The sequence below is a fragment of the Crocuta crocuta genome, unplaced genomic scaffold (assembly GCF_008692635.1).
Source record: "Crocuta crocuta isolate KB4526 unplaced genomic scaffold, BGI_CrCroc_1.0 scaffold149, whole genome shotgun sequence".
In the NCBI taxonomy this organism is placed as follows: Eukaryota; Metazoa; Chordata; class Mammalia; order Carnivora; family Hyaenidae; genus Crocuta; species Crocuta crocuta.
The window spans coordinates 4,001,231-4,028,101 of record NW_027551561.1 but is presented as its reverse complement, the minus strand read 5'-3'; the positions used below and the strand labels follow the sequence as shown (position 1 = coordinate 4,028,101).

The window sequence follows — 26,871 nt, the reverse complement described above, 5'->3', positions numbered from 1 at the left end:
GGCGTGTGGGGAGGGGGGGCGGGGGGACCTGGTCCTGAGTGGGCCGAGGGGCGCTCACGCTGCGACTCCTCTGCAGTGGGGGTTAGGGGTGCGCTGGGGGCCGAGAGAGCTTCAGGGCGCCGGAACTGCCTCTCCGGGTGTCCGCGGCGTCTGCGGCCCGAGTGTTCGGCTGAGCGCTCCGGCCGCTGCTTGCGGCTCTCCGGGGCCCGGCGTCGCTGCAGTCCCAGCTGCCGCTGCCATCAACCTGCGGAGGCGGGGCCTGTGGCGGGNCTCCGGGCCGCGGCCGCCAGTCCGCTGGCGGCAGAAAACTGTCAAAATTGATTATGTACACGCGGGCTGTGCGCACTCCGTCCCTCCCTCCGTGCCTCCGGGTGGGCTGGGCATACCCAGGTTCCGAGACCCAGGCTGGGCGCCGAGAGGAAGGGCCGGCAGCCGCGCAAGACCAGGGGCCTTCACGCCGCATTCCTGCTGCAATCGCACTCCCAATTTTGCTGTCCCGGCTGGCGGTCCTGGGCTGCGCACTGCACGTCCAGACCCTCCTGGAGAGAGGTCCCGGAAGATGCTTTCTCGGCCCTTGGGTGAGGGCCCAGGGCAGCTTGAGAGTACTGGATAGGGGACTCTGATGTTACTGTTATTGTTATTAATGGCTGTAACGACCACTTGAGAACCTAAAACGCTGGCACTGTAGGCATTTCACCCCTTTAGAGAGCATTCCACGGAGCAGGGCAGAACGCAGCCTAAAGACTGGGTGGGGGAGTGAATCCATCTTGACCCCATGGGAACACCAGGTTCAAGGAGAGGCAGCTGTCATAGGCCTTTAGCAATCAAATTTTAGACACCCAGCCTGACTCCTAAGTCTTCAGGATTTGTTTGAATTGATGGCCAGCTGTGTTCCAGGGAAGTCCCAGCCTTCATTGACTCCCCCTAGGATCCATGGATCTGAATATTGATCAAGATTAAGAAGGAAATATAAGGCGCCTGGGTGGCTCAGTAGGTTAAGTGTCTGCCTGGCTCAGGTCACGATCTATCTCATGGTTGGTGGGTTCAGCCCCAAGTCAGGCTCTCTGCGCCCACAGCTGGGAGCCTGCTTCAGATTCTCTGTCTCTCTCTCAATGCCCCTCCCCCAATCATGTGAGCTCTCGCTCTCACGGTCTCCCTCACGAATAAATAAACATTTAAAAAAAAAAAAAAGATTAAAGGGGCGCCTGGGTGGCTCAGTAGGTTAAGCACCCGATTCTTGGTTTCAGCTCAGGTCATGATCTCATGGTTCATGAATTTCAGCCCGTCAGGCTGNCAGTAGGTTAAGCACCCGATTCTTGGTTTCAGCTCAGGTCATGATCTCATGGTTCATGAATTTCAGCCCTTCAGGCCCTGCACTGTTGGTGCAGAGCCTGCTTGGGATTCTCTCTCTCCCTTTCTCTCTGCCTCTCTCCCTGCTCATGCTTTCTCTCTCTCCAAAAAAAAAAAAAAAAAAAAAAAAAAAAAAAAAAAAAAAACAAGAAGAAAATAAGAAAAAAACAAGAGGAAAACATTTGAAATTTTGAGAAAATGAATATAATGACATAGAATAAATTGAAGTGATGAAGTAAAATAGAAATNAAAAAAAAAAAAAAAAAAAAAAAAAAAAAAAAAAAAAAAGACTAAGGAAGAAATAAAAAGAAACCTAGTCAAAATACATCCAGTGCGGAACAACTAGCAACTAGTCCCTGAAGTTGCTGTACACCCAGCATCCACCCACTGCCTGGGTTTCTTGCTTTGGATCATAAGGCCAGCTATTACCTCCTATTCTCTAGGGCACACCTGGGGATCAGTGGAGCAGCCCTGGGGGAGGGAAGATGGTGGAAAGCCCAAAGGCCCACACAAGGCTCCTTCTCAGGAAGATCCCAAGTATCCAGTGGCTTGTAGGGGAACAGAATCAGAAACTGTTACAGGTGCTCCAGAAATAATTCATGGCATGGAGGGCCATAAGGGTAATGAGTCTCCCTTTTGTCTAAAGATTCCAGGTTCATGATTAGGAGGAAAAGACCTGAATGACTCAGTTGCTCCTTAATAACAGTAGCTCACACCTACCGTGTGCCAGACACTGTTCTAAGGTCTTTACACATATTAATTACATTCTGACAACAGCCTTCTGTGATAGCTATTATTATAATCCCTATGTTTCAGGTGAGGAAACTAAGACACAAAGAGGTTAAGTAGCTTACCCATCACTCAACTGATAGTTGGTGGAGCTGAAACTTCTATCCAGTGGTCTGGCACCGGGGTCCATGCTTTTCAGCACCATGCATTTCTGCCTCCTCTTGAAGGATAGTGCTACTTTATCTCACAAGTGCTGATCCTGAGAGATAGTCTTTGTGGCACAAAGGATGCTTGAACTAACTAGAAAACCAGAGTTCCAGCCCTGGCTCAATCACCCCATTTCTGCAGTTCTCTGAGCTGTAAAACAAAGAGGGCTGGGTCAGGTTCTTTCCAACTCTGCACGGCCTGTTGGCAGGGAAGGGATTTGACATGTCACTTTCTGACCTGAAGTGACATTTTCTTCCCTTTCCTTTCCTCCTCTTTAAAGAGCACTCCATTCTAAAGCCTTTTTAAAAGTTTATTTATTCTGAGAGAGAGAGCGAGCAGGGGAGGGGCAGAGAGAAGGAGAGAATCCCAAGGAGGCTCCACGCCAAACGCCCAGAGCCAGACAAGAGGCTCCATCCATCTCACAAACTGTGAGATCATGACATGAGCTGAAGTCGAGTCCAGACACAACCGACTGAGCCACCCAGGCGCCAGGAACACTCCATTCTAGACACAAGAGTCTGAGACTAGGAAGCAGGAATCCTTTAATCCATCCCGCCTTCAGTTCTATCATCTGCAAAGAGGGGTGCTCTCCAGATACAGGAGCAGGGATTCACAGATTACTTGGACCAGGCATGCGTCAGCCCTGCCCTCTAGCTTTCGTCAGACTGCCAAAGATTGACGGAGTTGGGTGGGTGGAGCCAAGGCATAAAGAACTAATTAGGGGGAGAAGCCACTTGGGCTTGGTGATTTCCTGTGTGGTTAACCATTTGAACTATTAGCTGAGCTTTTAACTACAGTCTGTAGAAGATAGGCATGGATTCCATTTTTCATAAAGTCATTTTCTGGGAGAGGTGGCCTGGCAACTTGGACACGATTTGGTCCATTTGCTTTGGCCAGAAAGCCTGAGCTTATCTAGACAGGTCGGTGACTCTAGGCACCCCTAGAAAATTTTGTGAAATGACCTCACCTTCATCATCGTGCCCTCTGGCACTCCAGCCAGAGACCATTGATGTGCCCTTTCTACTTGATTTGGGATAGTTCAGAATGCAGCAGGCTGACTTAATCTTAGTTCAAGGTAGTGTTTTCCTCTGGAAACTTCAGTACATTGTTAGCATGTTGGAAACTGAGCTTTCCCTAGACAGCAGTGCTACCTTGTATACGATGAATGGCATCACTAAATAGCTCCTGAAGGATCTCTGGAGGAGTGGGAGAAGTCGAGAATATCTCCTCCCACACCCTGTTTTAGAGAACTGCCAGTTGACCCCATCTCCCTTCTTCCACAATTGACATTCACACTTCCAATGGCAGGAGGGAGTTAAGTACTTCTTTAGAAAAGCATACCCCACTTCTAGAAACCACTTGGTGAGCTGAGGTGGCTTGTGCTGAAAGTTTGTGAGCTCTGTCTCTCTAATGTCCAGAGAGGTCAGCCACCCAGGAAATCTAGTCCCTGCTGGAGCAGGTCACAGCAGCTGTCCCAGAGCAGTCACTCTGTACCACACATGGCAGAGGAATTTTTGGTTCCTTTGCTTATTCATTCTAACATTCAGGTGACCAGGCAAATTCCCAGCTTGGTCACTTGACTGGAGCCACAATGTCTGCCACAATCTTTGGTGATTCTATTTCCCATCCAGGCTTTATTTTGTGGGAGGTAGAAAGTTAAGATTCCCAGCCCTCCCGTCTCCCCACCCCCCCTGCCCCGAGCTCAGCTAACTCTTAAGGATGGAGATCCTTGAGATCATGATGGAGATCAGTGAGAATTGTTCTACGTTTATCATCAGGTTTCTCTTCCAATCCCTTCACCAGCTCCAGCACCACCCCACTTTTGTTGATCAAGTACACATTTCATCTTCAAAATAAAAATTTATTTAATCTGTAACAAGAACATTGAATCCGCACATTTGCGCACAAGTTCACATTTAAAAACAGCAGAGCACATCAGTAATAAAAAAAACCTATGATACAAGTGGAACATCCCAACCACCAGGAAGATTAAGGAAGGAGATGAGACCACTCTATATTCTGCTTCAAATGCCTCAGAAAGGTCCCAGAGATTCCAGGGAGCACCTGCTTTGTTTAATAAAATGTGAGCATCAAAGTTTGGACTGGCCTGGGGCAAAGGTAACAGTCAGTGGGAGAGTCTTTCGGACTTACCTTCTACATGTAGAGCAAGTCCTACAAAATAAGGTAGAAAGAAAAAAAAAAAGGCACCTCAAGCTATGCCAGGCAAACCAAAATCCAATAAAACATAAAAACCAAACAATTCCCTGTGGGCCTGTTGATTGAGAATCATGCCAGGGCCACTTACCCAGTTTCCAGATTGGGTCATCAGCTTGAATCAAGCCCTGGGTATTAGCCCTGCATGTGTACAGAGGACACTGCCACCAGTGTCGCTGTGAGGACACAGATGGCAGCACTAGTCATATACCCTTTGAGGCATCTTGAAGCCAATGAGAGATGATTCCAGTTTAGAAATCCTGTCCTAGATCTCTGGGGCACTGAGAAAGTGAGGCTGGTTTTCTTTTCAGAGCAGGAGCCAGGCCCGGTCACCCTCCACTTCCAGGCTGGAAAAGTACGGAAGCACCTTGCAGTAGCTCTCCATGGCATCAAGGAACCCCAAAGCCCTGGGACAGGGGCTAGGAGTGTGCAGCTTCCTGCTCTGGTGGCAGGCTTTTTCCTAATATGGGTGTCAGATGAGTTGAGGCAGCAAATACATTTATGCCTAAAACATGCTTTGACCTTTTAGTCTGGAAGGGAAAACAAGGTCCAAGACACCTTCAAGTTGGATGGGTGCTGAAAGAGCTACAATTTCATCTACCATCAAAAAGCAAAACAGAATTGGACAAAAAGGACACTAGCCATTCACCGCTACAACCATCACTGCGACACACACCACCACGGACTGAGGAAATGACGACTTCCATACAGACTGTTAAACAGGAGTGCGGGACACAGACGGGAGAGTCAGCTCCAGGTGCTCCTCACTGACCCCTGTGGGCTGACCACTCTGGCCTTGCTCTGTGTGAGGACTCACAGGACAGCCAGGGCTGGGTGCCCGGAGGAGGATACCGAGTGGCTATCAAGATGATGCATGTTCTAATGATCACAATGTAAACAAAGTATCCACAAATAGTTGTCAAAAAGAGCCAAAGAATGGCTTTATTTAAAAAAATTTAAATGCCCTTAAAAGTGACCCTCTTTGCATAATGCGTTCTTAAAAGAAAACAACTCTCACAAAAACATCTTTACCAAACATGCTTAGATCACTTTAAAACTGAAATCCTCAGATGGAACGGGTGAAGATTTCTGTGAGCTGCTAGGTCTCAGAAACTTCAGGTCTATCTATCCAAAAGTAACTGTCTGGGGCCCTTCAGCAGGAGGGGACCTCAGAGCCTGGGCTGTCATTCTCAGGCTGTCCTTTGGAGTGCATGGTAGTTCCCCAAATGAGAAAGTTGGCATAAATGTATAGAACTGGGAAAATGCCAGATAAAGAGCCTGAAGAGGCTGGGTTGCTTAGAATGATCCCAAACATTAAGAATCCGAAAGGCAACCAAAATGAGGAGAGATGGCAATTACTCCACTACAGTACTATAGTTCTGTTACAGCATATACTACTTCTCCTAAGTGTTTCTAAGATCCAGAAAGGGTTGGGGTTTCTCTCCTTCCTACTGACCAGGTAACCCTCCAGATCACAGCTCTAAAAGTTGGGTGCTCCTGGGGCCTTTACCCCCTGCACCAAAATGTTACTCTTATATTTGTGTGTGTGCATGCACATACACACTCACTCTCCTCCAGAGTAACCTGAGAGCCAGACTATGGTGGCTTTCAAAATAAAGAAAAAGAGAGGCACTGAGCAAGAGGTCAAGACTTTTCCTACTCCTCTCTGTCAATCTACCAGACCTGCTGTTCCAGGTCTGAGTTTTCCACGAAATGGAAAACAGAAATAGGCCACCCAAGATTATCAAAAGGTTTGAAGACAAGAAAGTCCGAAAAGTCCTTGAGAGCTCATCATGTACTTCCCCTGGACATCGCTCAGTTATGCAAATAACACAAGAACACTCAGCTGTGGGAGTTTTGAGAGGGCTGGCACAACCCCAGGGCAAGGCTGAATTACAGGCCCTGGGTAAAGGATGTTTATTTAAGCAGGTTAAATTAAATGATAAAAAATGTAATAAAAAAAAAAGGAAGGCAGAGCAAGACTATTTCCTTTTCCTTTTCAAAAGTCTTCTTCACAGGATTAGAGGATCTTTCTCTTCTCCATTTTTGATGTTACTTAAAGCAGGGTTAGTGAGCGTTCCACACAATTGTACAGGAGGAGAGAGAACCGTACAACACGGTCGAGCCGGCTCGTACTCCTTAATGTGAGGGATGTCGCCACTCGGAAGGGTTAATGAGTGGGCGCCACTCTTCACCTCTGTGCAAATCCTTCTCTCCCTACCCCCACCACAAGTCCCTGTCCTTTCCCCACCATGATGGCGGTGCTGGGACTGCCTCAACAAGACAGGGCTGTTTGGATGGAGGAGCCCTAGAAATTCATAACCCCGTCTTGCAAGCCTCCTCCCACTAGTACATACCACCGAACAGAACACTTTACAACACATGAACTATCCAGGAACCACAAAGCCATGCGGATGACACGTTTGCACATGTAAGGAACTATTTGGGGACAGCACAGGTACACAGAATTACTACCTCACAGAGACACCAGAGCAGGAGGCTTCTGTCTAATCCACCTCCTGGCAGTGATGTCAGACCCGACCGCGGCTTCCAGACAGAGACTGGGTTCACAGCTCCCCAGGAGCACCTGTCAATGGCCTCAGTCCACCTTCTCTCTCCTGCAGGTCACCCTGCTACCTGCCCCCACCAAACTCAGGCCTCTGACATTCCCTGGACAGTCTAGGCATCTGCCTTTTCCTTTCAGTGCTGTGACGAACCAAAACCCAAAACCAAACTCTGTACTTGGTCACTCTCTCAGCAAGGTGGCCATCAGTTAGAGCCAACAGAAGCAAATGGGCAGACCTCTTCAGTTTTGGTGAGCTGCGGAGGGTGTTTCATTCCAGGCTAAATGCTTCCTGTAAGAAGCTGAAACAGGCTTGTCTATGGCAAGTGCTCCTATGTTAAGATCTCCGCAATAGCGGCAGAGCAGCAGCATCTTAAATGGGCTCATAATAGGTGCCTGCCCCTGGCGGGGGGCCTTCCTGCAACCTTTCAGCCCAATCCACAAGAAGCGCCACCCTGGGCCAGCAGTAACACTCCCGGACTCCCTGGCTGTGCTTCAGCTACTGGCAAACAACCCACCACCCTGGGATTTCAGTCTCAAAGAGAAATCAGCCTTCAGTCAAACTGTGATCTAATGGGAGCCTTTAGGGGTTTCTCTGAGGAGGAAGTTACTAACACATAATTTGGCAGGAGCTGGCGATTAGAAGTCTCCATTTAAACAATTAATACCACCTCAACATATTCTGCTGATTCCTACCAACACCCATCAGTTTTATTTCTGTGCTGTGTGTTTTCTCCAGTTGCAGCTTTACTCCTTAAAAAGAATTAAATCAAAAAGATCCTACAACATCAACAACAAAACACTGTAAGAAAGTGACATTATGTACATAAATACTGTGTATAAACTAGAGAAATGACAAATCTTCCAGGAAAAGGAAAAAAACAACAACCCATGTCAAGTGTTAGCAGTGATAACATCAGTAAGAAAACTTTGCATTCCACGGAGGTTATACATAGGTAATGTAACAATTCAAATATCATCTATGAAATTAAAAAAAAAAAAAAGGCAGCACTGAAGAAACTGCATGAGGGAGGAAAGTAGATTGGAAAAAAATATGGCCGTTAAACTCAGAAGGCCCACAGAATTATTCAAGTAATGGAAATGTTAAAACCCTATGTAATGTATTCATTTTACAAGAACACGCTGACTTTCAATTGCTGTTTTTCAAACCTGTCCCCGCTGAGTTTTGGTTGAAAGGATGCTGCAGAGCATCTTTCCCGGCAGGGAGGGCCAGGCCAACCACCTGTGTGGAGCCCACTGACCCAGAAGATACTGGGCCGCAGCATCTCCAGACTGCGCCGCCGCCTCCTTGCATGCACTCCTCTACACAGGACCTCTCGGATTTCATTTGGGGTTCACTTCGAATTTAAAAATTAGGTGCTTAGGGAAAAAACAAAACCATTTGCTTGGTAAGTTTACAAAGTCAGCCATTATGGTGCCTTTCTGTGATGATGTACTCTGGACTACCAGAAGAAGTGGATTCTGGAAGACCCCCTTTGACAGCCTATCCACTTGGGGAACTCCTGGCGAGCAGGGGCCCAAGGCTCAGAGACTTGCAGCTGCCCTTCGGCCCAATATCTTCAGGTCTGAAGACCAAACCATCATCACACAGGTGTGGGGGGTGAGGATTTCCAATTCCCATTCCCAGCTTCCTCCCCACCCTCCTCATCTGCTTCCTTCCTCAAACAAGCTTGTTCTGAGAGAGCAAAATGAGGAGGAGCCGGTGGGAGCTGACTGAAAAACAGCAATTTGCCTTTGATAAAGGTGCTCTTTGAAAATGAGTATTTTTTGAGGTTTGAATTTTCTAGAAATAAAAAATGATAAAATGGTCTTGCTGTCCAAATCAATCTCTCTCTCACGCACACATACACAGAGAAAAAACCCCTAACCCTGCATGCGCCAGGAACAGTAAAATGACCAAAATATTATAAAATTAACCAATAAAGTGCATGTTCCTTACATATTACACCTGCCCCTTTTACAAACATTTCGTTTAGAAAGTCACATGTGTAGGCTCAGAATCACATGGTATTATAGAAGGGGTTGGTTGTCCGTTTTTTATCATTTGCTTTTTTCAGTCTCCTAAGGGGGTGAGTTCTGCCGTGCTGCTGACGGGGCGCTACAGCCAGCCCGGGAGCCGGGCCTGCACGCTGAAGTCCCTGGGGTTGTAGCAAAGGAAGGCCTCCTTCAGAACTAGTCAATTCGGGTTCTGCCCTGGGAAGCAAACACTGCTGACTGTAACCAAATTCTTTGGCATACTGTACGATAGGCTTCTCCACTGGCTTGCTCTGCGCGATACACTCCGTTGTTTTGAGTTGCTCTATAAAATACTTGGTGGGCTCGAGGCTCTGGGGGGCATCTGCGTTTTCTGAGAGCTCCTGGGCCTCCACGGCATGCATGCCTGAGTCTGTTCTGATGAAGGGCTGAAGCAGTTTGAGATGAGGGGGCTCAAAGGAGACAGGCTCTCTCTCCGATAAACAGTCTTTACAGAGGTCCAAATAACCTAACTTGGCAAGGGAAGCTGAATGCCGCCTTTGGGCTGGTTTGGGGAGCCCAGCCTGGCAGATCGCTCGGGACTCGATTTCTTTAGTGCGCTCCTTCACCACACCAGGACTATGGCTGACACTCTTCATACAGTCACTCCTAGAGCTATGTGGGGGTTGATGGGCTGTAGGTAACGGGTCCAGTTTTTCTTGTAACTCCCCGATGTCATTACCAAGTTTGCTTAGGTCTTCACTCCTTAACAGACAGTGCTCGTATGGCACTTCACTGCCACCAGAGGGGGCGCTGTCCTGACCATCTTCCCAGCCGCCCTGTTCCGAAGAGGGCTCGTTGTCTGTGGTGCTGCTTTGCTCTGTGAAGCCTTCCAGGTGAACTACGGTCTGGGAATGTGTGTAATCCAAGTTGGCGGACGGTACATGGGTTGTGTGACTGACAAAAGGCGCTCTTGTCTCCAGTGCTGTTGACAGGCCGTTGTCCCAGTCTTCAGGGCTGCTCAGGGTGGAGGTTAGGTTGGTGGGGCTGTCATGTTCAGGAAAGGAAGAATGAGGCAGAGGTAGCACTGTGGGGTGCAGAACAGCCTGGGCGGGGCCCAGAGTCCTGTTCAGATTTTCATCCAGTGTACAGAGGACGGTGATGGAATTCTCCACTTTCACGTTCCTCAGTCCTTGCTCCCCACTCTTTTCGCCGGTGGCTCTCTCATCCTCTGGCCCAGTGTGACTGGGTGACGTAAGTGTGTGGGTATACTCCGTGATTTCTGTCTTCTTGGGAAGGGAAAGAGGGACTGCTTGTGTCTCAGATCCCTGGCATGAAGCCATAGTCCTCAGATCCTTCAGGACTCTTTCTGGCTTTGTTCTAGTATCTGACCCTGGGCGCTCTTGAAACTCCAGGGGCTCAGGTGCTGGAACAATGGCATTTTGCTCAGAATGGGGCAGCGGGCCAGCCTCAGACCCACTGCATTTCCCTTTGCCCTTGTTAATGTCTGGTTCCTTGGGGACAAAAGAATGTTCTAGGGTAGCTTCATCACTCTTCCCTTTTGGTGCTAGGTCTGCCACAGAAGACTCATTCTTGGAATTCTTGCGGATGGATGATGAGGTACAACCAGGGGCAGCACCATGGTGCTCTTGCTCCTGACGCAAGCGTTCTTCAAACTCCAAGGTGGCTCGCCTCACAGACCCTGGGCACCACTTGGCACCTGGGGGCATCCCTGGGCCCCAGAGTTCTTGTTCGTCCTCAGCTGGTTCCTCTTCTTCCAACTCTGTCATGGATAAGTGTGTAGTCAGGCAGCCTTCTAGGTCCCACTTCCCTGAGTCTTTGGCTAGTTCTGCCTGGGCTGCGTAGGAACTTTCATTCTGCTCCAGGTTTCCAGATCTGTTCTCCAGGGCTTGGGCCCTCTCCACGGGCAGCTCATGGATGGTGTGCTTCTTTGGTGTATGGCATGGGTTGGATAGGATGTCTCCTTTCAGTTGAATCTGTCCAACTCCTTGACTGATGGATTCGATCTCAGTGACGATTTCTTTGACTGAAATTGCATTTTCTGAGTGAGATTGCATGAAGATATCTGGGCTGACCAGTTCTGAGATTGCCTAGGGAGAAAACAGTGAGATGGTTATGGCAAAGTGCAGTCTAATTAAAAATGCCAGATGTTTTGCTTATTAATCTTCTAATCCAAGAGAACCTTCTGGCTATGAGGACACAAATCACAGAATGTCTGGGACTGTCCTCTGGCCATCTGTTTTGTCGTACAAGAAAAACAGATTCATTAAAGGCAGACATACGAAATTAGTTACAGGTTGAATCACTGCCTACTAAACTTTTGTTCTGTTTACTGAAACAGAATTCTGACCCAGTATCTTCCTGCAAAAATGAACAGCAGATAGCCTTGGAGGTTCCTATAATCCTTACTTTCCTAAGACCATTAGCTTTTAGGATTTAGGCCATACTGCTGGGGGTGGATGAGATTTTTCTGGCCTATCAACTTGCAGTTTGATTCCTTTTTTTTTTTTAGTTTTTAATTGTTTATTTTTGAGAGAGAGAGCACGAGCGTGTGAGAGAGCTCAAACTCGTGAGCGCGTGAGTGGGGAGGGCAGAGAGGGAGACTCAGAAGCTGAAGTAGGCTCCAGGCTCTGAGCTGTCCGCTTAGACACTGATGTGGGGCTCAAACTCACACACCATGAGATCATGACCTCAGCTGAAGTTAGAGGCTTAACTGACTGAGCCACCCAGGTGCCCTTCAACTTCCAGATTGAGTCTAACCTTATTTAAGAAAAGGAGTTCCATTCAAGGGCTCAGTGGCCACCTTCAACATACCCAGTGTTAGGGCGAGATGGATGAGGTTATCATCTGATGCCTGATTTGGAGACTCATTGCTCCCTCCTCTCCTCTGTGCTGCCAGTTTTCCTCCTGACCCTCCTGCTGCACCCCCTGGCCGTGGCATTCTAGCACACAAGGGCACTCTGTACCTGATCACACCATTTCCAAGTTTCACATGGCTCCTTCTGGGAAAGGTTTACTTGGCTTAGGCAGCCATATGCCTGAGCAAACTTAGAAACTGTGACTCTCTGACATTTTACTGTCCTACCAGTTACAAATTCCTAGATGGATTTAGAACAAGGCAAAAGAAAATTGGCCAATACAAAATCAAGTCCTATGAGGGGAAAAAAAAAAAAAGAATTTCAAAATCTGGAAACGGCTACTGGACATCTCTTAAAGTGGCATCATGATAGCCATCAATCTACTTTGTTAACATTTTTATAAACCTTCAACATATAGTATTTCCCTAGGAATTGTTTTGGTCTTTCTTCTTCAAGAGAAAGTCAGAGCTAGTACAAACTAACAAGGTCAGTTATGCCTTTGGGACAAATCTGCTGGGACATTAGGCAGAGGTAAACTAGCCAACACTGGGAGAGAAGCCACACCAAGCCCAGTGTGTGCATGGGCTGTGGGGAGAGTGCTCATATGACCAGGGACTTTGCAGAGAAGCTATTTCTGTCAGAGCTGCTACACCCACTGGTCCAAAGGAGGGCTCAAGCATTCTGATTTCCCAGTAGAGAGAAGACAGAAGCAGAGGCAATGAATGCCCTGGGGTAGTTGAGAGAAAAAATGAGTAATAGACAAGGTGGTAAATATAAGTAGATAGATAATCAGGAGATGTCAAAAATGGAGTCACCCCCACTGAAATCATTAAGTGAAGTTTGGTAGGTGAGAGTAAATCTGTCATCATTTATTTCCCTACTACTGTATTACATTGATCTAAGATATAATTATTGTTTTTAAGATGCATCCCAATTTCAGAAGTGTCAAAATGAGAATAAGTATGAGGCTTAGCATTGATGATACACAGTAATTCTTTCCCTCGTCTGAGATAGCTCCCAAGAGCTCATATGCTACAGAGAAGAATGCAGGATTCTGCCTGCTCTCAATCATTTCCCCAAACCATCCCCCAAATCTTGGATACTACAGGGTCTGAGATGAGGAACAATCCAGAAACATTATTAACAGCATCATCATCAAGAACTCAGCATCGGTTGCTACTCTAACAACTATTCACACATGTCTAGTCTTTGAATTTTCTGAGACAGAAAGAATTTCCCAAACAAATCCATCTCCACAGAGAGACAAGCCTCACTCATTATCCCAGACACTTCATTATTGGTGAGATATGGTTTGAACTGCAGGGGCCCAGGGAGAGGACCTCTCCTTGCGCAGGCAGGACATTTGTTTCGACTAATCCCTTTTTCCCACACCCCCTCTCAGAAGTGCTTCCAAAACCACCAAAAGTCTGGAAAGATAAGTTTCTCAAAAGGCAATGGATTAAAAAATATTTTTAACACTAAGTTTTTAAGGAAAGTCTCAGCCACAGTCTCTCCCATACTGCCTTCCTAAATCTTCAGCAACATAAAAAATAAAATGAACATAGCAGAATCCCAAATATTTTATCTTCTAAGAGAACTTCATTAGGTAGAAAACTATAAAGACAGTTTTTACCTTTGACTGTTCCTCATCTATTGAAGATTCTTCAGATGCATGGGGAGTATTACTCAAAGAGCTGCTTCTCTGGTCATCGGCTGTCACTTCGGAAGGGGTTACTTCTACCACCGAGAGTCGACAGCTCTCAACCCTTCCTCCACCCAGTTCTTCCATCCTTGAGTGAGAAAAAGTTCGAGACCGGGTTTCTTGGGAAAGCTCTACAAACTTCTCTAGGGCGCTAAAAAAATCAATGCGATCTGTACTAAAATCTGAGACTTCAGCCTGGCAACTGGGTTGGGGGCTCGGTGATTCAGGATCAGGGGACATGGGAAGGTCTTTCAGGCGAGATGTCAATTCTTCCAGAGGCAGTAAGTGGACGTTCCCATCTGCTTTCAGTGCATCTGTCTCCAGATCTTCCACTGTTAAGTCTGGAAAGTTGTTGGCAATTTCTGGGGCCTGTCCAGGTTGGATTAAGGCTTTGGATGCATGGCAGTTGTCAAGAGGGAATTTTGATTCATTGAGACAACACCCTGATGAGCATCCATTGATGTCATTTAGGTTTAATTCATCTTCAATCTGTCCGGCATGAAATTCCCTAGAAGTAAACTCCAAGCAGATCATTCTTTCTTTGGTACACAGGCCCTTCTGATTTTCATCTTGTGGAACAACATGTTCCACAAAGACGGGAGGTATGGGTGGGTGACTCTCCATGGTCTTCACCTCAGCAATCTGGTCTGCTGAGGTGGTGATCTCCTTCTTGTTGAGTTCTAGCCCTGGTTTGCAGATGGGTTCGTGGTGGTCTGAGAGGTCGCTATCTGAATGAGATCTCCAGAGCTTGTTATGTCGCTGTTTGCTGTGGAGGACATACACAAGAAATGCCTCACTCTGGTTTGTGTAATCAACCAACACCCTCCCAGGAAATTGCTCCCAGAGAATATTAAACCTTAACCTGCAAAATGCTTTGTTAATACCCAATGGAAGAAGTAGGCAATAAACATTTGCTCAATTGGGGGCACCTGGGTGGCTCAGATGGTTGAGCATTTGACACTTGGTTTTGGCTCAGGGTCATGATCTCATGGTTCATGAAGTCGGACCCCAAGTCGGGTTCATGCAGACAGCCCAGAACTTGCTTGGGATTGTCTCCCTCTCTGCCCCTCCCCCACTCATAGCTGTCTCAAAATAAAGAAAGTTAAAAAAATGCTCTATTTAACTAATAGCAAAATACAAAAACAAAGCAAAACAACAACAAAAATGACTATGAGATCTAATTTTTTACTTATTAGACTGACAAGAGCTAAAATGGTTAACAGCCAGTGTTGATGACAGACAGCATAGCCAGACAAGCCCTCTCACATACAGTTGGTAGGAATGGGAACTGTAGAAATTTCGAGAGTAAAATTTGACAATAGCTCTCAAAATTTAACCCTTTATCTAGCAATTCTTCTTTTAAGAATTTTTCTTGGGGAAATACTACTGTAGGTGCACAAAGATACAGCTATAAGGATGTTTACTATATAATACTATGGTGCTAAATGGACACACACAAAAAAGGATTTATTTAAAAAAATTTTTTAATGTTTATATCTGAGAGAGAGAGACAGACAGAGCGTGAGCAGAGGAGGGGCAAAGAAAAGAGGAGACACAGAATCTGAAGCAGGTTCCAGGCTCTGAGATGTCAGCAGAGAGACATCTGTGCTGATGATCTCAGAGTTCTCAGGGCTCAAACCCACGAACTGTGAGATCATGACCTGAGTTGAAGTTGAATGCCCAACTAAGCCACCCAGGTGCCCCCAAAAGAGGATTTTTAAAAATTACAGTTCAGGGGCGCCTGGGTGGCTCAGTTGATTAAGCATCCAACTTCGGCTCAGGTCATGATCTCACAGTTCGTGGGTTTGAGCCCCATGTCAGGCTCTGTGCTGACAGCCAGCTCAGAGCCTGCAGCCTGTTTCAGATTCTGTGTGTCTCTCTCTCAATCTCAGAAATAAAACATTAAAAAAAAATAAAAAAATTACAGTCCATATAGCCACATGCTACAGGTACTTTAGTAGAATGTTGTCCAAGATAAGTGAAAGAGCATGCTGACCACATTCGGAATGGGCGGTTCTCAGGTTAGAATAAGTACAGGAAAACATCTGGAGGTACATCATCAAATTGATAACAGGGTTTCTTTCAAGAAGGCAGAACACTTTTGGAGAGAGCTTTATTTTCTTTACTCTATATTTCTGTAAGTTTTGATATTAAAAAACAATGAGCATGTTTAACATTAATAAATGGGGGAGGGGACTAAAACAAAACAGTACTTAAGTGATACAAAGAGAAATATTCTACTGGAGCTCATTCCAAGTCCTCATAATTGGGAAACAGAGCTGATACACAATTAATCACTGAAGGAGAAGTGTGAGGAGGGTGGTAATCTTTCTTGAATTAGAAAGCAAAGATGAGGCTAGTAAATCCACAGAAAAAGGCTGGTAACAGAATGGAAGCGGATACGCTTAAAGTACAGGCTTCTTCCATAAGGATCTCTGGATAAAAACCATCAAGCTGAGGTGACACCTGGAAAAGCAGGTGGCCCAAAGGAAGATCTCACACACACACATATCCATTCTTTAGCTCATTTTATGGAGAAGAAGGTCTGATGGGATGAGATTTTAGTTCAAACTACATTCTCTAACAACGGAGCACAGTTCTCAAAGCCCTAGCCAAAAAGGAAAAGGTGGCCCTGTGGCTGGTCAGAATCACCTGCCCAGGAAACAGGTCCCTAGATATGGCATTGAGGGGTGTGGTTTCCATGACTTACAAGTTGATGAAGAGTTACCTAACTGCAGGGAGGAATGGGAAACAGCCCAAAACAATTTACCGCAGGCTCAGAACCACGCCTGCCTGTGAATCTCTGCCGAGTCATGCGCCTGCACTAATGTGAACCCCTGTTTGTTCTCAGCTCTGCACCTGCTCTCAGTTCCCCCTGTCTGGCTGTGACTTGGGTGGGGCTCTCTCTGACTCAGGCCTGCACAGCAGAAGGGTGCTTTTCCGAGTAGGGAACAGGTCATTCTGTTTATGAAGGCAAGCTATAATCAATAGCTGGGAGGAAGGTAGGGTTTTCACCCTTTCCAAGCTGCAAGAACTCTAGCCACCCCTAGGAGGAGACAACATATCACACTTCCCAAATGAGTGAGTGACTGTGGGAGGGGCAAGCTGAAGAATTGGATAGGTGGGGCTTAAAGTGTACACTGTGATCAACAGAGGCCAATGTGCTTCCCTTTAAAGTTTCTTTTCTATCTGGACACTCTTGTTTCCTGACCTACAAATGGCTTTGTTCTCCAATTTCTATCACTCACCCATCACGAGGATGTTCAAATCTGCACCAATGCCTCTCAGCCTCCATGGCAGCACAATTCCTGTGATGCAGATGACTGGGAAGACATCTCAGGGAGTAGCTGTTCTCACCTTTCTAAGATCAGCATATCTTACCAGTCAATAGGCAAATGGGATTTTTTTTTTCATGATCCCAAGAACCTTCCAAAGTATGATTTTTTAAAACTGCCTGCAAATCACTATTCAGTCAGGAGGGAATGAGACTAAAGTTACACTAATAGGTACCAACAGTGTATGTTTCATAGGAAATGGCTGACGTTACAGCTGCTTTACTTGCCCAGCAGGGATTTCCTTCTCTTCCTGGGGGAGATAATCATCAGAAAATATTAGGTCAGGGCTCTGGAATTAAACTGACACCTTCTTGTAAAGGAAAAAGAAAATATTCCAATCGAAAGATAGGTCTGATTCTACTGCCTTTTTCACTTTTGCAATAGCACCAGCAGGGAGAGTGGTGGGCAGCTCTTTGATACAAACAAGATACTCATTACCATGGCCTTTGAAGCACTGCTACTCCAGTGCCCCTTTCTGCTCCCCTCCCTCCTCCTCCCACCTCAGAAGTTCGTAAACTCTGTCTTGAATTTTGTATTTATCATCTTCTTTCTTTATAGTGTTGACATGTTGTGTTTCTTAAAATTTTTTAAAAATGTTCATTTATTTTTGAGAGAGAGAGAGAGAGATAGTACCTGAGAGAGAAGGGGTAGAGAGAGGGAGACACAGAATCCGAAGCAGGCTCCAGGCTCTGAGCTGTCAGCACAGAGCCCAGTGTGGGGCTTGAACCAACAAACTGCGAGATCATGACCTGAGCCGAAGTCAGATGCTTAGCCGACTGAGCCACCCAGGTGCCCCAACATGTTGTGTTTCATGTTGTGAACTTCTATAATGAAATCATACTCTATGTATGGATTGTTCTGTAACTGCTTTTTGCCTACACTGTTTTCAGGATTCATCAGGGGCACCTGGGTGGCTCAGTTGAGTGTTCGACTTTGGATTAGGTCATGATCTTACAGTTTGGGAGTTCGAGCCCTATGGTGGGCTCTTGTGCTGACAGCCTGTACCTTGCTTCGGATTCTGTGTCTCCTTCTCTCTCTGCCCTTCCCCCACTCCCGCTCAGTCTCTCTAAAAGAAGTAAACATTAAAAAGATTTAAAAAATAAGATTCATCAACATGTATAGCTACAATTTCAGAGAGTATGATGAATATGGCACAGTTTATCCATCTGTGGGTGAACAGTTTTGGCTACTACAAATAGCACTGCCATGGACATTCCTATACTTGGAGCATAGTTTGGTTTCTAAAAGATGCTATATATACAAGCAGAAAAGGTGGATCATAGGGCATACATGCATCATCAGTAACACCAAACTGTTTTCTAGTGCTGTCTTTTCCCAAGCCAGTTTATTATTATTTTTTAATGTTTTATTTATTTCTGAAAGAGAGAGAGAGAGAGAGGGAAAGAGGGAAAGAGAGAAAGAAAGAAAGAAAGAGAGAGAGAGAGAGAGAGAGAGAGAGCGCGCGAGCATGAGCATGAGCATGAGCAGGGGAGGGTCAGAGAGAGAGGGAGATACAGAATCTGAAGCAGGCTCCAGGCTCTGAGCTGTCAGCACAGAGCCCGATGCGGGGCTTGAACCCCGCAACCTGAAGTTGGATGCTTAACCAAGTGAGCCACCCAGGCGCCTCTAAGCCAGCTTATTCTGATGCTCCATCACTGGCAGGATAGATGTAAGACATTAGATCGTAGTTATTTTTTAAACTGGTAATGTTTAAATTCAGCTGACTCCTTCCATCTATTTCAGGTAGGCATCAAGTAAATAAGTTGCCAAAAAGAACTTCAGAGTTGGTCTGTGGCCTGGATGATGCAAAGAGTCTCAGGTTCTTTTCTCCCTTGAGTAACCTCGGACCTAAATTTGTATTCACATAAACACACTGACACACATAAGATGACTGGGTCATTCTGGGCAAGAATTTGGTCTTTTTTATTTTTTTAATGTTTTTTTATTTATTTCTAGGAGAGAGAGAGACAGCGTGAGCAGGGGAGGGTCAGAGAGAGAGGGAGTCACAGACTCTGAAACAGGCTCCAGGCTCTGAGCTGGCAGTCAGCACAGAGCCCGACGCGGGGCTCGAACCCGCGAACCGCGAGATCATGACCTAAGCGAAGGCCGGACGCTTAACCGACTAAGCCACCCAGGCACCCCAAGAATTTGGTCTTTTACTTCATAAATGAACAGTAAGGAAATCTAAATGACAGCATGCATATGATATCCCATTGTCTTGCTTCCAATATGCTTTTTTCTTGTTACATGTTTGATAAAGCACTAACCTTGTTTGAGAAAGTTAAATCGAGGAAAATACTGCTAAAAATAAAGTATTAGTTATAGTAAAATCAGTCTGTTGATGGTTAATTTTTAGGGCATGGGGCAGCATGTAGAAAAGAGGAGAAGAAAGAGAAAAAGCACCAACTGAGCACATTCTGTGTGTTGTGTGTGGTCCTAAATGCTTTAAGATCATTTCACTGAAGGGGCACCTGGGTGGCTCAGTCAATTAAGCATCTGACTCTTGATTTTGACTCAGGACATGATCTCATGATTTGTGAGTTCTAGCCCCACATTGGTAGGCTCTGTGCTGATAGCACAGAGCTGCTTGGGATTCCCTCTCTCCCTCTCTCTCTGCATTTCCCCCTGTGCTCTCCTCTCTCTCTCAAAAATAAAATAAAAACATAAACAAAAGATTATTTCAATAAAAAACTATTAAGAAAATCCTTTAAATCTCAATTGTGAATTGGGCACATTCTTGGGGTCCCTCCTGCTGGCTGACCCCTGTACACCAGCTAACTAGACTTCAATGTCTCCACCAGCAAAGCTGGGGAGTGTAAAAGACACCTCTGCCTCCTCTGGCCCTGGTGATAGGGGTTCAAAGGATCAGAACTGACATCTATGAAGACATGTGGTATGAACCCTCCCTGGCTACAACCCAGTGTTTCTTCTCTACTCCTTGTACACAGGAACCTAATCTCATAGACACATGGTCCAGCTCACAAATGCCTGAAATCTGAACTTGTCTAATGGAACATAAATCTGCCAGATACCTGCATGATCAGAGTACATCATAACAAACAGGATGTTTGCAGTTAAAATTTTTTTTAATGTTTATTATTATTGAGACAGAGAGAAACACAGCATGAGTGAGGGAGGGGCAGAGAGAGAGAGGGAGACACAATCCGAAACAGGCTTCAGGCTCTGAGTTGTCAGCACAGAGCCCAACACGGGGCTCGAACCCACGAACCGTGAGATCATGACCTGAGCTGAAGTCGGACACTCAAACAACTGAGCCACCCAGGCGCCCCAGGATGTTGGCAGTTTAATGAGGGTTTTAACACACACACGCTTACACATAGATGTGTGTGCATACATGCATGCGCGCGTGCACACACACACATACACACCCTCTTCCTCTCTCACTCTCATCCCCCAGATATAAAAACAGAAAAAATAAAGTTAGATATAAACAGTTATCAATGGCTTTATGATACCCTTCCTTTTAGGTCTAAAGGATTATATTAGGGGCGCCTGGGTGGCTCAGTCGGTTAAGTGTCCGACTTTGGCTCAGGTCATGATCTCTCAGTTTGTGGGTTCGAGCCCCGCGTTGGGTTCTGTGCTGACAGCTGGCTCAGAGCCTAGAGCCTGTTTCGGATTCTGTGTCTCCCTTTCTCTCTGATCCTCGCCTGCTCACACTGTCTCTCTCTCTCAGAAATAAATAAAACATTAAAAAAATAAAGGATTATATTAAATATTAGCCTTCTTTAGGCTCTTACAGACAGACTGAAATATGCAAAAAGTCCCTTGCATTTCAGACAGGTGGTCACTGTTTGGCCCATACCCTCACATCTGATTAAGAGACTGTAACCAATTCATAAATCACTTACAGGGGCCTGGTGCCACTTTGGTAAACTTCCCTTCTACCAAGACATCAAAGTACTGAGAACTAATACCCTGAAACAGAAGGCTGGCACCCCAAGTTAAGTACCCAGTGCCACTCCAGACAATCATGGGGCTAGACAATGCTAGGATCAGGCTCTGTCTTTTTGGGAAAACCACCACATGCTTCCTGGGAGAAGATTTAGAATGTAAGATCAAAGCACCTCCACAGGAAATGGATTTCTTTGCAAACACAATGAGTGGGATTTTTCTAAGGATTTTCCTCTCCTGGCTACTAAGTAAGCTGCCAGGTAGCTGACAGAACTTCAGGCAGTTCCAGGAGTCTGGCGCTTCTCGGTCTTTGCTCTTCTACGGGGCAGGTCCTGGAGTAGCACTCTATGGCCAGGCAAGAGTCAGCTGGGCCCAATTCACTTGGCAGCCAGCTTGGCAGCAGTCTACAAGTGCTGTTTCTTAACAACACACCAGAGACTGCAGGCCGTAATGCCTGTACACCCAGCAGGCACTCCCACTTTTTCCTTACTGGTGGAGGCCGCCTGATTTGGTTTGGGTATTTGCTGTTCCATGGGAGCCCCAGCCGGAGACAGTCTGGAGTGAGGCCACTTATTCCCCTAGCTCCCTCTCCATAGCGCCACTTCAGACTGGCCGTGTCCCTTGACTGAAGGTGGTTTGACTTCAGAAGTCTCCTTCCAGGTTCTAGTAACTGCTCCTTCCCTCTTTGGGCCTAGCAGCTATTAACAGCTCTGCTGATGCAAGTCCCTGATTCTACCACAATCCCACACCTTTGTAAAAAGTCGCCTTATAAAACCCTTCTCAAATAATCTTAATCCGAGTATGCGGTTTCCTATTGAAATCCCAACTGGTGGAGGTATTCCACTACCTGCAGCCAAAAGAAGCCAATGTGAACCCCTTGGAACTAGATTCTAGTTCTTAAAATCCAGGAAACATCACAGTATAGGAAATTCCATGACCACTTCCTAGTCTGGTTTCTTTCTGTGTAAATGATTTATTTTATTTATTTGGGGAAGAGAGGCAGAGAGAGGGAGAGAAAGAATCCTAAGCAGGTTCCACGCTGCTAGCACAGAGTCTGATGTGGGGCTGGAATCCATGAACCATGAGATCATGACCTGAGTCAAAATCAAGAGTTGGATGCTTAACCAGCTGAGCCATCCAGCGGCCCCCTCCCCATTCTAGTCTCTAATGGACTTAATGTGTCTGTGGGTGGTCGGAGGAGGATGAAATAAAAGGCACGTGCATATGTCTGTTTTCTAGAAGCCTTGGAGAAAGGAGATGATGGGAATCCCATCACAATAACCCTTACCAGTATAGAGTATATATTTATACACATTGTTATTTACAATAACCTTGTGAGATAGGGTTCTTGATTTTCATTTTGTAGGTGGGGTCAGGTGAGGATCAGAACTGTGAAGTAACTTCTCAAAGTTGCGGCAAGGGGATGAACCAGAGACGGAAACCAGATCTACTGACTCAAATTCTGTGGTTTTCTCATTCCCCAGGGCTGGCCTCTCCCTCCATGAATCAAGCCCAGGAAGGCAGGATGGGACAGAAATGGAAAGGAAGAGGTAGTGTGATTTGTGGGTTCATGCTGCTCTTATCCTCATCTAGGATTTTTCTGAAGTTCCTTTAACATCTAAGAAAAACCACATACGCTAAAAAACCCAACCCAACAGCTTGCAGTAGCCTGGGATTCCAGAATAAATACTGAAATTGGCAGGACACATAGTATCCCTGCTCTCAGTGGGTCACGTGAGGACACTGCCTAACATCCGTCATGTGTGTGTCTGGGAACATACAATATTTATGTCTCATCCAGCCCTCAGATGCCTCTTTCTTGTGCCAAAAAGAACTGCTGTGTCCTACCTTCTGATCTAATCTAAAGTGTCATCAAAATCTGGCCCCTAAGACCTATAAATTCTTTTTAAGTGGAGGAGACATGAGTATCCTCCCAGCCTCCTAAGAGAATGGCTCAGATGAAATCATGCCAAGTACTGAGTAAACGGGAGGGGTTTTTTAGTGGAAACCATAATGCTATGCTGTGGCTGCATTTTCACAATACTTTGGGGGTGGGAGGGTGGTCCCTCTGCCTGGATAGGCTGGAAGGCTATTTAACATTTTGTTCAGGGGAAACACAGCCCAGATTCAAGTCAAGACCAAATCATAAGACTCACTGGCACCAGCCCCAACTGCTTCTAGGAAGCTGTGCCTTCATTTGAACAAAACCACCTAGAACATGCCCACGTGGAAAAAACAAAGCGAAATCTAGCACTCCACAGCACTTTAGCATGTGGCAGCTCAGAAAACTGATGCTTAAATCCAATATATGAATCTTTTTCTCTAAAAGCAATGAAAGTGGTTATCACTTTTCATGTAATCTAAAAAAGCCAAACAGAGAAAGAATAGAGTGGTGGTTACTAGGGTGTGGACGATGGGGGGAAAGGGGTGATGCTGGTCTAAGGGTGCAAACTTCCAGTTGTAAGAGTAACAGATTCTGGGGATCTAATGTACAGCATGGAGATTATAGTTCATAATACTGTATCATATACTACAATGTTGCTAAGAAAGACCTGAAGTATTTTCACTACACACACAAAAAAATGGTGATTGCTAATGGTAAGGTGATAATCAGTTTGCAATATAAAAATGTATCAAATCAACACAGTGGATGCCTTAAACTTACACAATGTTATAGGTCAATTCTATCTCAGTAAAGCTGGGGTGGGGGTGAGGGGGGAGGAAGAATGGTTAAATGATGGCTAAGCAGTATAACTGCTGAATATGTGTTGCTATAGTTCAGAAAAGAAAAGAAAGACCAGTTATTAGGTGAATATAGGTACATGGGGTATATGGGTATAGAACTTATAAATGATTTTTCTCTTGTATTGTTTGCATTTTTGCAAAGCATATATATAAAAAACCAGATTAAAAGATTTTTAAAAAGAAAACAAGAGAGCTATTTCCAGGAAGTGCCTTCACACCCCAAATCTGATTTGTCCTATGACCAAAATTTTGAAGAACGCTCACTGAAACCAAGCACTGAAAAAAATAATGCCTAAGAAACAGAGGTGGGCACTCTTTTTTTTTTTTTTTTTTTTTAAAAGAATGGGCCAAAAAATTTCTGAGAATTTCATCTATGCTTAGCATTTTTTGGAAGCAATGACCATCCATTTTGATAGGGCAGCTGTATGATATTGAGAAATGTTCATGATAATCAGATTAGCACTTAGTTGAGAACTAAAAGTAAGAGAACAGTATTTCCATCTTTTAGTTTAAATGTCTTAAACACCTAATCTTACATGCTTTTTTTAAAACTAGTACTTATTTTTTAGAAACTAGATTGAGAGAAGCTTCAATTTTCAAAATGTATCATATATCCAAATTAGGCTGAAAACTAGCTGCAGGGAAGGACATTTTGCTTGGCCCAGGGGGCATAACGGAGAGAAGATCTGAGACAGTCAGTGCGGGACTCACCTGGCCAGCAGGATGCCCTGGTACTCTTCCAGTTGTCTCATGAAGCTGGGGTTGGGCTTGGTCACTGTTCGCCTTTCCTTCACGTAGTCATAGGCTCGGTCCAGATTCCAGCCATATTCCTTCATTGCATAGGCAATCACAGTGGAGGCTGAGCGACTCACCCCCATTTTGCAGTGCACAAGGCATTTAGAGCCATGTTTCCTAGTTTGGGGGATTGAGGTAAGGAGAGAAACACAATAGTGAGTACATCTTAAAAGGTAGGTTCTAAATGTTTCCAACTCTCCCATCGCCCTTCCATTTTCTTTTGATCCATCCCACTTGAGTGCACTTGTATTCATCTGTAGTCATATGTGCAGGGAGGGCAGGCAATTCTAATATGCTCAAACAATATTCAATGTTAATATTAATCCTTTTAAATTTATTCAGCAAACTTTTACCAGGCAATCACCATATGTAAGACAATGTGCAAGGTCCTAGGATGCAAAGATAAGTCAATCTTCTCAAGGGTAGAGGGTTCAGTGGGAGAAAAAGATAAATTAAAATTCAAAATGGTAACTGCAATGACAGTTGGTCACAGTGTGAGGGGAAGAATTTTCAATTTAGAGACTGGACTCCATTTTATGTGTTTGGGGACCAGTCCCCACACAGCCCCAGGGACGCATTTCAAGGCTGGCACACTCTTTGAGTTACAAGTGTGACAGTGATTCATCCAATTCACCCAAATGTTCTGAGTTGCTTCCAGTTCAAGCTCCAATAAAGGTTCTGTCCCTGGAGGAAAGTACAAACCAAATGAAACTAACCCCCTTCTTTACTCAGATGTAGCCCTAGATATTATTTTTCACCACACCACCACTGTGTTCTATCTAGGGACCGGCTAAATGATCTGTGAGGTTGGATGGAACCATGTGATGCACCATTTGACTTTCTTAATGAGGAGGGTGGAATGATTAGCTACCTGTTGTTGTTTTAATGAAAAAAGAGAAAACAAAGTTACCATAAAGTGACACAAAGAAACAAACAAAACCCTTCAGTCTCAACATGCCTGAGCTCATTACCTTGGATATGAACATAACTCAGTTATGCTACTTCTGCTAATAACATGTCTGACATAGAGTAAGCCTTAAAATATTAACTGAATATATGATGAGCAAACTTATGGGTCTGCTGTTAGATCTGTCAGGTGTTATGTAGAAATATTTTAAAATATGGAAAAAAGAATGGTTACTCTTTTCACTGGTTTACATGGGCTAAAAAAAATCCTTCCCACGTGACTATTTCAATAAGTAAAAAAAAAAAAAAAATTCTAACAGGGAAATCTATTCACTCACTCATTCACTGTATTATGGTAGACAAGCTTCCTTCCAGAAGCTTATAGTTCTTCAAGATAAATACTGAAGAGTTAAGTACAATGCAACGAGGCACGAGGTTCTGTGCCAAAATGAGTGAACCAGGTGATAGGAATGCAGAGAATGGATGGCGATAATGGTATGGAATAACTGTCTCAAAAGGAGGGAAGATTAACTTCCTACCCATCATTTAGAGGCAAAATTTTGGAGTCCTTAGGTTGGTGCAGGTGTGTGTCTCTGTGTGCTTAGATGACCCCAAGTGACTAGGAAATTGTTTTGTTTATGGCACCACAGGGTTTTCATTTAAACTACAGTGCACGGTGACTCAGATGTAAGTTCAGACATGTGCTCTTAATTTTTCCACCAAGCTCTGACATCAAATTTCAGGTCTATACTTGCAGGCTTTGAAGGTGCGCAAGTTGGATACTTTTAAGAAAAATACAATTATGAAATCCACCCCCATAAAAGCATTTCTTCATTTTGAACTGGGTTTTTTCAGTGGATGCCTTGTAACTCACATACTGAAAGATCTGAAGTGAGTTCTCACCTAATCCAATTTCATCTTTCAGTTTTAGCCACACACTTCCCTTACCTCTCCCATCCCTCCCCGAGCTGGGTTGTCTAGATTAAGCCTGGTGTTACTTTAGGAATCCTAAACCCACCCATTTGTAGTCTGTGTCTGTAATTCAGGGCACTGATTTGGGATGAAACACATGAGGTGTCCAGGGGGCCATTTAAGGAGGCACTCACTCTCAGATGCTGACCCACACCTGCATGAGGCTGAGCAGGAGGGCCCACTTACATGCAACCTGGGTGCTTCACATATCTCACCTCAACCTCAGCCCTGCTGAAATTGGCTTTTCCTTTCACTGGGACTGGGGCCTCATCTGAACTCTAGGCTGACAACTTGCCTAGTCTTTTCCAGTCTCCTTTGCTTAAGGAACTAGACTATTCCTATATACTAGATGGACTCTGAAATCAACATAATCTCAGGTTCAAGTCCTATCTTCACCACTTGTTACTTAACCTCTCTGAGCTTAATCTATAGTGTGCCCTCATCTGTACGAAAGGATGGACAGCACAGGCCTCTCTGGGTTTGGGAAAATAGTACATGAGAGAATATGGGTAAAGTACCTGGCACATAGCAAGCATTCCATGAGTGGTATTATTGAGAACAATTTCACAGGCTTCAAGAATATAAACA

The 26,871-nt window shown here is 45.2% G+C and overlaps 2 protein-coding genes across 4 annotated transcripts in view; both read right to left on the bottom strand.

Annotated features, from left to right (window-relative positions):
• The window catches only part of CORO6 (coronin 6), an 8,687-nt gene extending 8,497 nt beyond the window's left edge, over positions 1 to 190 (bottom strand). The window contains exon 1 of the mRNA XM_077749836.1: positions 29 to 190. The gene's annotated coding sequence lies outside the window, so the exon portion shown is untranslated. The remainder of the gene's footprint in view (positions 1 to 28) is intronic.
• Positions 191 to 4,126: 3,936 nt separating this feature from the next.
• SSH2 (slingshot protein phosphatase 2) overlaps positions 4,127 to 26,871 on the bottom strand; it is a 250,679-nt gene continuing 227,934 nt past the window's right edge. For all 3 annotated transcript variants that reach the window (XM_077749595.1, XM_077749597.1, XM_077749596.1), the window contains 3 exons: positions 24,322 to 24,522; positions 13,550 to 14,384; positions 4,127 to 11,148 (listed from right to left, as the gene is read on the bottom strand). In XM_077749595.1, the coding sequence (XP_077605721.1) occupies positions 9,085 to 11,148; positions 13,550 to 14,384; positions 24,322 to 24,522 (3,100 nt within the window). In that variant the 3' untranslated portion in view covers positions 4,127 to 9,084. The remainder of the gene's footprint in view (positions 11,149 to 13,549; positions 14,385 to 24,321; positions 24,523 to 26,871) is intronic.